The sequence below is a fragment of the Numenius arquata genome, chromosome 3 (genome assembly GCF_964106895.1).
Source record: "Numenius arquata chromosome 3, bNumArq3.hap1.1, whole genome shotgun sequence".
Taxonomy (NCBI): domain Eukaryota; kingdom Metazoa; phylum Chordata; class Aves; order Charadriiformes; family Scolopacidae; genus Numenius; species Numenius arquata.
Genome location: NC_133578.1, coordinates 12,395,881 through 12,409,204, shown reverse-complemented (window position 1 = coordinate 12,409,204; position 13,324 = coordinate 12,395,881). Strand labels below are relative to the sequence as shown.

The window sequence follows — 13,324 nt, the reverse complement described above, 5'->3', positions numbered from 1 at the left end:
TCCATCTATTTTATTCCATGCAGTACTTATGCACGTACCCCTCACGCTGAGCATCCATCAGCAACAACAATCCATCCTCACATCCCCGCTGTGAGGTAGGAAACACAGGCAGTGAAAGAGATTAGGAGCACAGAAACAAACAAGCAGAAGGTCAGTGAGGCAGTTTCTGAACCTCATTTTAAGATTAGAAATTGTCTAACTGAAACACGTGCAGTACGGTACTGACTCTATCCATTTTGTTTTAACAGCTCTTCTCTTCCTAATTTCTAGCGTTCATCAACAGCCGCGATACAGAAGGTTCAGTCTCATTGCAGCAGAAATTGTAGCGCTCTTGGCCTTCAGACCATTAGGCTGACAAAGCCCAAGCTCCTTAAATGCTTTCTTATAAACTTATTCTTTCTATCTGCATAGTCCAGTCTAAGTTTTCTTTCTTGAATAACAATACAGTATTTTCTAGATATGACTTTTGTAACCAGAACAATGATATTATTGTTATTTCTCATGCAAATACACTGTTAGGGGCTTCTTTGCCTTTAATACAATGTATGTATGACAGAACGTTATTTTGAAGTCACCTGAAACTTGTCTGTCATTTCAAACAAGTGACTTCCTACTTATTCCTGGTTTCTGGTTAGCAGTCTCTTACTCTTGCAGTTCGTGGTACTACATTGCATCTTGTTTTTACTGTTCCTACACTCAAAAAAACCCACATCTTGCTGTTCCCACTTGCTATTCTGAATTAGTGATTCACACATTGACTCGGAGGCTTCTGTTCTATGGCAAGCACAGAACAAGCCCGTGCAGCTCCAAGTCATTTCTCTTATTGCAACACATTCATGCTGTGACATGCAGATATTGGTAAAGCAAAATGACACCAACTCAATGATAATACAGAAAAAAAAAAAAAAAAGAAAAATGTAAAGAACAGCACAATGCAGAAGACTGGCAAGGAAGGAAAGAAAGAAACAGATACGGTAATTCAAAGTACCTTCAATTTTGCAGTCAAATCTAGCAGCACTTCCTTCCACAACCTCTATGTCAAGGATTTTTTTAGTAAAATATGGCTTTACATGGGGCTTTTCTTCAGCCACTTCTTCAAGGAAAGCATCTGGAGGAGAGGGAAGAGATAGTTAATTATTTTACAGGGCATGTTCTCAAAAGATGCAATTTAATTTTTAATTACCAGATGGTAGTGAAAGCATCTTTTATTTCGCTTAGTTCTGTAAGGCTACTGGGACAGTGAGGACGGTAGCTGCTTAGTTTTGTGCCAATCTTTTGCAGCTGGACAAAGATTCAGACCATAAATAGAATGAAAGCAACGTGCAGGCCTCCACACTGCAAATCATCTTTATTTTCTCCTTGAATTTGTTTCTAACCAAGCCTGGACTTTTGCTAGTCAGAGGGGTAAGCCAGTTCAACCACTATCAGCCCGCAGTCTATCTGGATACATCAAAACGACTCGCTTGATTTTCAGAAGTGTCAAACGTCTGCCCCCCTGATTGTTAGACCCCACAAATCCCTATTTCAAATGGGGGCGTAGGGGAATAACTTCGACACATTATTTTTGTTCTGAAATGCCCCTGTCTGAGGAGCACGGTTAATGCAGAGTACGTGTCTCGGTTACAGCAAGTGTTAATACTTTATTGCTCGCTGACTGGCATGAGAAGGCAATACATCACTGTAATCTTTGTATAAACAAGCATTCCCAAACTGGTAGAAAGTGCAGCTGACAAATCTGCCTTAATTCTTTGGCTTTAAAAAGAGAAGACTTTACTGCCCGTACTTATACTGGGGCATTTCGAGTAGCAGAACAACATGAAAAAAATGAATTTTTGATAGATTTCTTTAAAAAAAAATAAAAAGAAGAAGCGAAACCAGAGAGAGCGCGCAGGAATAACCAACTTAACGATCGGTCTCTAGAATTTTGAATTTTGCTAAAAGTTTTAATAGGATTCAGACAGAGGCAAAAATACGGTGCAGCAAAATTGCTTACCTTCGTTCTCTACTTTGTCTGCATTTATAGGGCTGGTAGGCGAGCTCCCAGAGGCCTTCCTCCCACTCATACCAGAAATCATTGCCATGGACGACAGCCTTCCTATTGCTCGGACAGCATGGCCTGTTTTCTAAGACATAACATAAAAGGCTTCTGATCAATCCAATCCAAAAGGCATGTGATTTTCTGTAACAATCGTGCTTCGGACAAATTATCTGGGATCTCTGCAAACCTCACTGGAATTGTTGGACAAACTGCTTATATATAGCTCTGTTGTTTTAGGAGAGACAGAGCAGGCTGGTCTGAATTACCAAATTTAGTTGCAGATATAAACTTCCCCTGATGAACTCATACCTAAATGAATGTCTCTGTTAGCCGCGGATAAAAAGCACTGTGCGAGAGGAGGGCCGGCGAAAAGCTATGTCCTGTTTTACTGGAACTTAGCTCTGGTGGTGGACGGCTCCCTCGATAGCCATATGGGCTGGACCGAGTTTCATCAAGGAGGAATAACCAGCTAATGTGAAATGAATGAGAAAGACCTCTGACAGGCTCGAGAATCCACCGCCAGGATACTAAAATACGCTCAAACTATGTTGCCTCTAGTACGGACACTCATATTTTTGTACAGCTTGCAATGAGCTCCTAAGAAACACGTACAGTAGAACGTATGAGGAAATATAAGGTAGATTTACATAAATGAATATTTTGTAGGCTAATCAAAAGAGTGGATCCAGGATTTTACACATCAGCTCCCCTAGGTACCAGAACAGCACAGATGGACCGGCTACAGCAATTCCAGCATTAAGATAAAAGAAGATACGGAGACCAAATACGTCAAAGAAAATTATTAAACCAAACTGACCGAATCCCTGAGAAGCTTGGTGCTCCACCGGGACAGAACTACTGGCTTAGGAGAACGAAACCACCACAAAATGAGGTGTCTTTAGGGAGGCCAGGCGGATAAGCTTTTCCCAAGCTGTTCAAGTTTAAGGACAACAGAATCGCCCAGCCCTCAGAGGGATGGAGAGGGCAGGCAGAAGAGATGGTCATACCCCCCAAAAAATGGGAAAAACTATACTTGAACTCATATGCCTTTTAGTAGCCTGAAATGGAATCATCATGTGTTTTATATACATATATATATATATCTATATGTAGCCAGGCACCCTCCTACGGCTCGCCCGTAGAAACCAAACCTGCTTTACTGCATTCATACTCTGGCCACACTGGAGTTCTCACCAGCAGCAGGAACCACCTGGCATGATGTGTTTCTCAGATTCATAAACATTAGAAATCAAGAGACTTATTAGGATAATTAGCCCAATTCTATGTCCTCTTCATTACCTGCCATTTTCTTCTGGCCATATATTTCTTCATCCTATCTTTGGAAAGTTTTTTGGCTTCCATGTTTTTGGTGTCTTTTTGCAGCCAAGGATGCTGAAGACATTGAGTACAATTTAAGCGACTCCTGTTTTTATATAAAAAGGTTAGTCAGCGTTGCCATTAACGATAGTTGAACCTACCTGCTTTAACATTATTTTGTGCTCTCTTTTCTGAGAGCTGATTTTTCTGTTTCCTAAATTTAGCAACATAGATTACATGGCACTGCTTTCCCAGCAGTGCTTATTTCTTCAACTCACAATTTCTCTGGGGCTTTTTTTTTTGCGAGAAAACTGTGCATTTTTAAGTGTTAATAAAACATCATAAAACAAAGCACAAAAAGCCATATGTCTTAGGCATGGAACACATACAGCAGAGCCACAATGGCAGTGATTCAGCTACCTCATGCTGGCAGAACCCTCTCCCAGATCTCCTTTCCTTCACTTACAGAGATTTCCCCTTTCCCACCACTAAATATCCTCCTTCCTGCCGCACTGAACATTTTAACAAAACGGAAATGTCCAAATCTCTAATCAAGCCACACCCATTCTTCACTTTGTTCATGGAAGACGGGTAAATAACCCTCTGTTCTCCATCCATCCGACTGCAAACTCGTTGGGAGAAGTATGTTTTCTTGCCTTGGTTTGTTCAGAGTCTGCTGTAAACAGGGCTTCCTACTAATCTTTTTTTTTTTTTTCTTGCCTGATTACTGCATTTACAGGAAAGCTGCCTACTCAGAGGTACCCCAAATAAATCCGGTCAAAGCACAACCCATTCAGATCAAGACAGAACTTGTCATGCAGGAATCTGTGTCACACAACAGTGAAGGTAAGAGCAGCCACAAAAAAACCTCAGGGTGCACCTTGCCAGAGGGAAAGGAAAAGCAGAAGGAGCAGGTGGTTCAAGGAAAGCGCTCCATTCAGCCCTGCACCCTGCACGTAAAACACCCGAGAGCCACAGACAGACGGGCACACACAGCTCCTTATAAAGTATCACCAGAGGTGCCTGCGTCAATGTGGAGATTCATGGTGGGGAAACAAGAACGACAAGTTCAGCTAAATGCAAACATAGGAAGTGTATCAAGTCCAACAGCTTTACTTCATGTCTTTCTTGAGGAGATTGCTGATAAAGTCCTTGGCATCATCGGAGATTTCATCAAAAGCCTCATCGTCGAAGTCCCACGTTGCTGAAGTGACATTGGCTAGGGTTTCGTTGTCATTGTCTCCCATGAAAGGAGAAAGTCCGCTGACCCTGGGGATAGAAGAGACAGACAGACAAAAAACCAAACGGAGTCAATTTGCAAATTATCAGAGGAGCAAATTAAAATCATGTGTGACATCTCCTGTGCTCTGCAGATCTTTATCAGTAAGAGCTCCCCTTAAAAAAATAAAATGACTGCAAAACTGAAAGGAATTTTTTTGCTGTTTTTTTCTCTTTTCCCAAGATGTTTTTGAGGAGAGAACTAGAATTAGGTGAAAGTTGAGCAAGTGGAGCATACTAGTTTGTTAAAGTACTTGTCTGGTTCTGCATAAATAATACTGCAATTTTCACACCAAATTCAGTTGAATAGCTTTTTTTTTCTTTTTCTTTTTTTTTTTTTTCTGGTGCTTTCAGAGTGACTTTGCTGCCTTTACTCTCAAACCAAGGTTTTTTGTACATTTTATTCCATTTCCTCCTGCAGAGAGAGCCCAAGAAGAAAGATGCATCACGAAATCCACAGGGCTATTTTGTAAACAAAAGCACCCTGAATTATATAGCCAGATAAAACATCACTGCAGGCTGCAGAGTTATGCAGATGCCTCCAAAAGTAATTTGGTCTTTATGTTCTCAATCATTCATGATGATGCATGAAATGGAAATAATACTCTTTTATAACGTACCTTGAGCTTCCAAGGCTTTTTATGCAATATAACTGATAAATTGCCAGTGAAAGGCAATTACAGAACATCATGGTGTCATTTTTGCAGAGTATCTTTCTCCAGCTGAGCGTTGTCCTCTATTAAACTGTACTTTTGTGCATCCAGGCACTTTTGATTCCTGTATATATCACCCTTTCAGTAAAAATGCTTATTCTTTAGAACTACAAGTTATTCAGTTTTCAGGTCTTCTTCCTGGCATGCAATTTATATAATAACCTATTCCTCATGAAATTTTACAGACTTTATTTACTTTCTCTGTACAATCACGTTAACCAGTTACAACAACCAGTTACATTTCAACAGTAATACATTTTTTTTAAATATGGAAAAATAAGTGGAACTTACTAGGGTTCTGAAAATACTGTACAGAAAAATACCATGATGCTACTGAGTATTACAGAAAAATATCGTGATGCTACTGAGTATCACAGAACAGATTAGTAGAAAAAGAGATTGGGATCAAATAAAGTGAGCTTTATTTGATTATTAGATCAAATTAGATTAATAATATTAGTATAATAGTAATAGAATAGTAATAGAATAATAATATTAGTTTAATTTCCTCCTCCAAAGTTATTTTGCTACTTTTTTGTTACTAATTACAACCTGATTTGGAATTTGTTCCTAAGGATTTTACTTCTATAAGCAAAGCAGAAACACATCCGCTTTGAAGCCTCAGACAAAGCAGATACTAAATCTTTTACCATTTCTGGAAGTTGTGTGCAGTACAGCGGAGTCTAGAATCTTACGTGTACACTTCAGAAATTTCCTAGTAATAATACATGAGATGAAGATAAAAGGTTTCTTTCTTCTCAGGCAGAAGGAGGTAAATCAGAACAGAAAGTATTTGCTGTCTTACTTTCCGTTAGATGGGGTGCATTCAAATGCAACAGTGAAGCATGACTTTATAAATGTATAAGGTGGCATAAACCCATTTGTGAACATACAGTAGGCGTGAGTTACAGAAAGCTGAAGGATTGACATACCAAAAAATGCCCATATAAACCAACTTTACCATGGCTGTTCTCTGTCTTTCACGCTTACTTTACTGGAAGAGCCAAGGTTTGTGCCTGGTGGCACTGGAGAGCTGGTATAGCCGCTGCGCAGTGAGACTCTCTTCTGCCCTCGTGCTCATCAGCTGTCACGGCCAGGTAAATCGTTGAAGCAAAATCTCTGTCCTGGAATCTGCAAAGCACTCCTGCAGGGCCCTAAATCAATCTCCACTCCCATATTTAGGCATTTTCCTACTTATGACAATGTCATCGTTCTCTATAATGTTTTAGAAAGTGCAAAAATACCATCCAGGCTGCAGTTCTAAGCTTTGGGTGCCACATACTGATGGGCAAGTTGTGTCTTTTTTTGACCGTACTAAGTACAAGAATCTATCAGCCAATTCAGCAGCTGCTAAAAAGCTGCACATTTTATACAAGTGAAGGGGCTGTGAAGTATTTCTTTAGTTGACTGCCAATACAGGAGATGCACTTCTTCCCTTCATCCCGTTAAGCTTCCAGAGGACACGCTTGGGCAGTCAGAGCAGTAACAATCCCATTTCCCTTCAATACTTGATGGAAGTATGGCGAAGGTGACCTCTGCGTAGGATTGCCACAAATAGTATTGTGCAGGCTACATTGGATAATATTTTGGTCTGTTTCCAGAGATTAAAGCTGCAGTATTGAGAGATCACTTCCATGCTAAAGAGACTGCTACAGATACAGAGACGTTGCTTCGTGTGGAGACACCAGTGCCCTCCACTGCCAAAAGAGTCAGCGCTTGCAAAGACATTTAGCTCCCTGGGCAGAGCAGTACTGCACGTCGCACATGGCTTTTGAGGGATGAGGATAAAGAGACGGAGACTAGAGAGGAAAAAAACCCCTTTGGTTGTTTTGGTGGGCTTTATTTATTTTTTTTTCTTTTTTAAGAATTGCATGATAAAATTATTGGATAAAATCCTAAATGCTCTGGTAGGATCGACCCATTCCATGCATCTGGTAAATTACCAGACGGGTATCAGTTAAGCCTCCACTCACCGTGTCATTTCCAAACACCAGTGTAACAGCACTCATTCAAACATTGCAATGAACATATTTTCATATTTCTGAATTGCAAACATTTCTGTTGCAAATTTATAAGGGTAAAATAATTCCCTCTTTCTACCATAGTTTTACGCTGTGAATCAGTTGCCTTGTCATGGAAATACTTATAAGGAGAACTAGATCCTTGTCTATAGTCAGAAAACAAAATCCAGAAACGAATGTAGATTATAACCTGGAATTCTTATCTTCAGCTCACATTTCACTGACCTAAGTCTTGGTCGTTCATTTCTTAATAGCCATTTAAAGTAATGGCCCAGCAACTCTTTTGACAGATTATGGAAACAATTTCCTTTTGGAATGCTGAAGTGAAGTGATAAAGACGAGCTACCGCTCCAGAAAATTAATACTGAGCTTACACTGCAAAGTTACTATTAGAAAAGCAGCAAGTTGTTTACTGAAAACATTTTTCCAGCTACTTAACCAGGCATCTGCCTGGCATGTTAAGAACCATTTGTTTAGAAAATCTTTCACAGTTTCCACTTCTAAATAAAGAAGAAAGATATTTTATTCTCTGGAAGTTCCCTAACATTTATTGGTCTGTTCTAACAAAGCTCTGAGGGAGATTTCGAGATGTTAAGCTCAAAAGGGTCCGATGTGGTTGCCGGTCTCACTGCCTATCTAACAAACAGGATAGTGTCTCACCTGGAAATCTTTGCATTAAGACTGCCACTAATCCAGAAAAGATGAGTTTGTTGCATGTCTCAAGAAGTCATACGCTGAGCATTTCTTTGCAAGCAGCGTTTGCAGCAGCAACTGATTTGGGGGGATGACACTGAGCTCCTCCTTACAGTCTTTGCATTGCATTTGCAGGCAAAAAAAGTAACAGATTTCAGTACAAAGAGCGCTGTCTCCTTCTGATAAACCCGTGCAGGTCGTGTCAAATAAGCGCATGGTAATGCCTGCAGCCTGGAGATCGTGTAGTAATTTATTTCTTTTACAAGTGAAATAAAACAAACAATCTCAGTTTACTTTGCAGGGGGTTATGCATCCAGTGGATAAAACCACCTTTTCCTTAGCTGAAGGCTGACGGACTCCCACGCTGGCTGTCTCACAGAAGAAACAGACCACTGAACCCACCTACAGGAAGCCGGCTCAACGCCGAAGCAAGGCTGTTACTCTGTTCTCATCCTTGTTCTACATGCCCAGTGGCTTAATGAGGAATCACAGTTTTCCAGCGCCACTGAACAAATAATTCTTTTTCTTTTGAGCAGTACAGTCATGACATTAAAGCCCTCCTAACTTGCTTTATTGAAAGAACAAGGAGTGCTCTCTCATCTTTATATTAACAAGTCTTAAATTTTTCATATGACGTGGAGCCAAGTGCAAACCAGCAGTGTGAGTGTCTTGCCTTATCGAAGTCCAAAGTCAGCAGACCCAAAAGATGAACGATGCCAAAAGATCTTTCAACCAACCCAGACGGCCAAACACGGGAGGAATAACAGCAGTGTTGAATAAAGCAATAGATAAAAAGGAAGGGGAAAGTTTGAAGAAACGGAGTGCATGTTATTAGGAAGGTGCTGAAGGAAAAGAGTATACAGCGATATCAAAAGCGGTATTAAAAAAGGCCTAAGATATAGCATATTAAAAAATTATTAATTGACAGATATCAGCTACTCTGAAAAGATATACACTGCCTGGCACTGATAAAGCAAGAAGAACTAATGGAGAGCAAGCAGAGGTTTGAGTCAGCTGCAGCCAGTTCCTCACTGAAACTAGTCAGATCCTACGGTGGGAGAAGGAAAAGCACTATCCACGTTCAGTGCACACAGCACTGAAATCTTAGACCAAAATTTGGTTTGAAATAAAAATAGAATTTAGAAATTGTTTCAGATTACTAAATATTGGAAACATTGACTATCCAAATGGATCATCAAAAGAACCAGAAATAGAAAAAAACAACAAACAAATTCAGCAATGCCAAGAAGAATAAATGGGTCAGAAAGAGCTGGAAAGAATTCAGGAAGTTTAACCTTCATTAGATAAAGATTATTGTGAATGCAGGGAGAAACACTGAAATAGACATAAATGGAGATGATACACACAAGCTATAATATTTGTGGCCTGTTACTTAAGGCAGTAGATCAACTGAAGTATGTGGGACAGTACGGTGATGCAGAACAGGACAGAGAACAAGATAAAAGTGAAAGATAAAAAACACGAGGTGGAGAATACAAACAGGGAAATATAAGGAAGAACAAAGACTGATGAAGAGACAGGACTGAATAAGTTATCCAGAAAGATTAAAAGGATTTAATGCGTAGCTAAGGAATGTGGAAAGGGAACCTATGAGCTGTAGGATGGAATTAGGTCAGTCATGCCATAAGGAAGATGGATGCAGCATCCCAACGGAGTGGGCGATACCTGTACATACGCCTGCATAGCAGCAGGTAGGAGAGAGGTTTTGCTGCAGGATTTTGGAGCAGTGCTCTCACCTTGTTCCTATGTGAGATTTCATCCCACCCATCTATTCTTCTGCAGGGAAGACCCTTCACCCACTGAGATCTCTTTAGCAGCTCTTTGGTAAACCTGGTTTGAATTCATTGTTGTACAGGACGTAACGGAAACAGTCTCTTTCTAGGCAGGTTACTGGCCTCTTGGCACTCTAGAACCCTACCTTAAAAGAGGGGTTGTGTCAAGTCATGCAGTAGCATGCTCCCTGCTGCTTCGCTGAGGACATACGATGGACACAGTGGCTTTGGGCCATCAGCTGCCTGTAGCAGACCTGTCCTTAAGTCCAGTGCTACTGCAGAGCTCACCTTCCTCACTCCCCACTCACCACGTCAGGAGAGAGGGGATACAAAACCTAAGTTACAAGCACAGTGATGGGATGTGAGACAGACACCAGATGAGCGAGTCTTACACTTTGTGCGTGAGATTTGGCAGTTCTGAGCTTGTAATGAAAACAGGAAAGCAGAGCTACAAGTAAGAGAGATGCAGTTCTCAATGACTTTTATTTGCATTCTGTAATGATGATGTGATGGTCCGTTTTGGATAATGGCTCATAGTTGTGAGTCTGCAAAAATAGCTGGGCTTTAAGGAAGTGAAGACAGATTGGGAGCCTGTCATTCCGCTGGAGGGGGAAAGTCCAAGCGATGACTCACAGGTCTTCCCTAACTTCTATTACTTTATTCTTATCACAAGAAGGACAAAAGCTGATTATTACTGTTAATCATTAATAGCTACGCATCCAAAAAGATTTTTGTTGCATTTAGGTAATGTAATTTTCCCCTCATGAGGAGTTAAATGAGTTTAAAGACATCTTAGCAAACAAGCAATTTCATAATACGTTTCACAAGGCATATCAGGTCATCTGTAAGACCTGTGCAACACCATCCCAATCCCATCTGCTGAACATTACAGCATCCAAATATCTTGCTTCTGGTGGCACAGAGAAACTGGGAAGAAGCAGTTCTGGCACTGCCTGCAGATTGGTTTTTGGCAAGACATGTCACCTTGTCTCCATCTGTTTCACCTGCTCCCTTTGCCTTGTCTACTTAGAGGGTAACAGCGTTCTCCAGCACGTACCGTATGCAGCACACACCTCTGCTGTCAACGATTTTTGCCTCGGTTATCAGACATGTCACTGCTTATACTGCAAACACACAAAGCCTCACATATACTTTGATAACAAATGACAGCAGAAGACGTTAAAGCCCCTAAATGTGCACGTCACACCGTGGTTGACGTTCTGTTCTTTAATGCGCAAGAGGCCTCTAGGGGGCAATGCAGCATCGATGGAACTGTTGGGTTTCCCATTGCTGCGCAGGCAGGCTGGGATCTCCACACCGCCCTTCGGTGCCCGGTAACTCAGGAGGCCTCAAAAGCTAGAGAAATAAATGCATTTGTCATCCGAGTACTGCGTGTGTGGTCTGCACTATTTGAACTACAGGATGATCCAAACGAGCTTTCAAGATCTAGAAAGAAATGCTGGAAGTGAATGGAAAATAAAGGTCCTTTAAATAAACTGGCAGAGCAAAGTGACCTTGAAGAGTATAGCACACTTCACAGAAGAAACAGAAGATAACAGAAATATTCGGAGTCTTTTCTGGGAGTAAGAGAGTTGGTGTAGTAGCTTTTGCCCAGGACAAGAAGGAAAAGGCTGTTGCTTAGTTTGGAAATGAGAAGAGTATGAGACCAAGGACAGGCTGAGAAGGCAAGCAGAATTACAGAAAGACTGAGTAAAGGGGAGGCTAATAACTGGGCACTGCCAGGTGTCAAGGAAGAATGTAGCCAGGGAGGAGAGGACTCTTAAATGAGAGAAGCCTTTAGAAGAATGAGCGCAAAGCAGATCTGCCATTTACTTACTATTGAAACTGGAGGGAGGGAGAAAGAACCATGCTCCAAACTGAGCTTCTCTTTGCATGTGTTTATATGGCATCAAATGTGAAAAGTCACAGTTGGAGGAAGATCGCTTGCTGTTCTAGACATGGAGATCCTATTTCCATATATGTTTCTCTAGACCCATTGAAGTTCATAATCACGTGTTATCAAATCACATATAAAGATCAAATCAAGTACTGAAATACATAACCAAGAGCTGCAGATAACCATCCTCTAAAAGATTTCCATTAGCTTGATCCATGCTGCTTATAAAATGTATTTATCCAGTGGTTTGTGCTTAGTAATAAATTAAAATTCACTGTGAACAGATATGGTAATGCTGGGATACTTCAGTCTGTCCCAGGAGGGATACAATCTGAGTAAGAAGACCTCGAAATTTCACAAAAATTTTCTCTCTCGGGAATAAAAGAATGGAAATTTCAATTATTAGTGCATGCTCAAACATTTCTCTTTAATATCTGGGAAGGAAAAAGAGTTTAAAGTTAATAATAAAATACTGTCACATTGTCTTTTTAAATGAGATGAAGCATTGCTGGTTTATGATGCAAGATGTACAGCACTAAATGGCTGAATTTCCAGAATTGCTACTTCTGCAGTTTACCAATTACACCCTTCTGGGAACAGAGAATTTTTATTAAACATGCTGGAGCTGCTAATTAGAATACAAAAGGCCTGAAAATTGGAGAAGAATTCAAAAGTTTCCTATGGAAATTTTGTATGTTCAGCAATTGTCAGGATTTGCATTAAGAATAGCAAAGGTACTCACAAAATGTAGCAGATAACTCCTATACTCCACATATCTGTTTCATATCCAATGGGTTCATAGTTTATAACTTCTGGAGCCACAAACTCAGGTGTCCCAAAGAGAACTTTCAGAGAACCTGCATTTTCTGTGAAGAATGAAAGAGAAAGCCATTAACAGCTGCCTGCAGATTTTAAAAAACAATTATTCCCCAGTAACAGGAAAACCAGTTTTGTCCTCATATTTGTGATTTTGTTAAAGATCCTTATCAGAAAAAAAAAATGCCTGAACTGCTATTTTCCTAGCTGATACTTGTATAGCAATAACATTATTTATTAAGCATCCTCAAGCCCACACCACTGTACAAGGCACAAAATAAGAAGGTTCCCGTTGCAAGGAGTTTCCACAAGACCAAGTCTAAGAAAGACGAGAACTTTTAGTGCTTAATTCAGATCTGGATGCCCTGAAGTAGAAAAGTGTTTGAGCCTCCATCACTTCAGCAGTTGCACAGAGGACTTCAGGATTCCAGCGTTAGAAAGAAGTTGAAGTTTTCACAAATTATCTAAGATGTATCAAAGCTCAGGGATCTGCTCAATGATTCTACTGTAAAGAGAAGCAGTAGTGATAAAGTTATAATAAGAAGAAATAACTGTTTTAATTGAACAATTTTTTTTTTTTTTAATAGTTTAAACAGGAAAGGAAATCAATACTGGGTTGCCTGTCTCTGAAATTTGAAGTGGCTCGGGTTGGTGGTGAAACAAGAAAAGCAGCTGATGACATGCACCTGGTGGATCACTGCCCTGTCAGTAAAACTCAATTTCAGGCTGCTCTCAAAACCAGGCTTGCCCACGAGCAC

At 40.4% G+C, this 13,324-nt stretch overlaps 1 protein-coding gene across 2 annotated transcripts in view; it reads right to left on the bottom strand.

Moving 5' to 3' along the window:
* Positions 1–13,324, bottom strand: part of MYLK (myosin light chain kinase) — a 218,319-nt gene that overhangs the window by 3,063 nt on the left and 201,932 nt on the right. For both annotated transcript variants that reach the window (XM_074145668.1, XM_074145670.1), the window contains 5 exons: positions 12,493–12,616; positions 4,472–4,624; positions 3,338–3,461; positions 1,994–2,123; positions 989–1,108 (listed from right to left, as the gene is read on the bottom strand). In XM_074145668.1, coding sequence (XP_074001769.1) covers positions 989–1,108; positions 1,994–2,123; positions 3,338–3,461; positions 4,472–4,624; positions 12,493–12,616 — 651 coding nt within the window. The remainder of the gene's footprint in view (positions 1–988; positions 1,109–1,993; positions 2,124–3,337; positions 3,462–4,471; positions 4,625–12,492; positions 12,617–13,324) is intronic.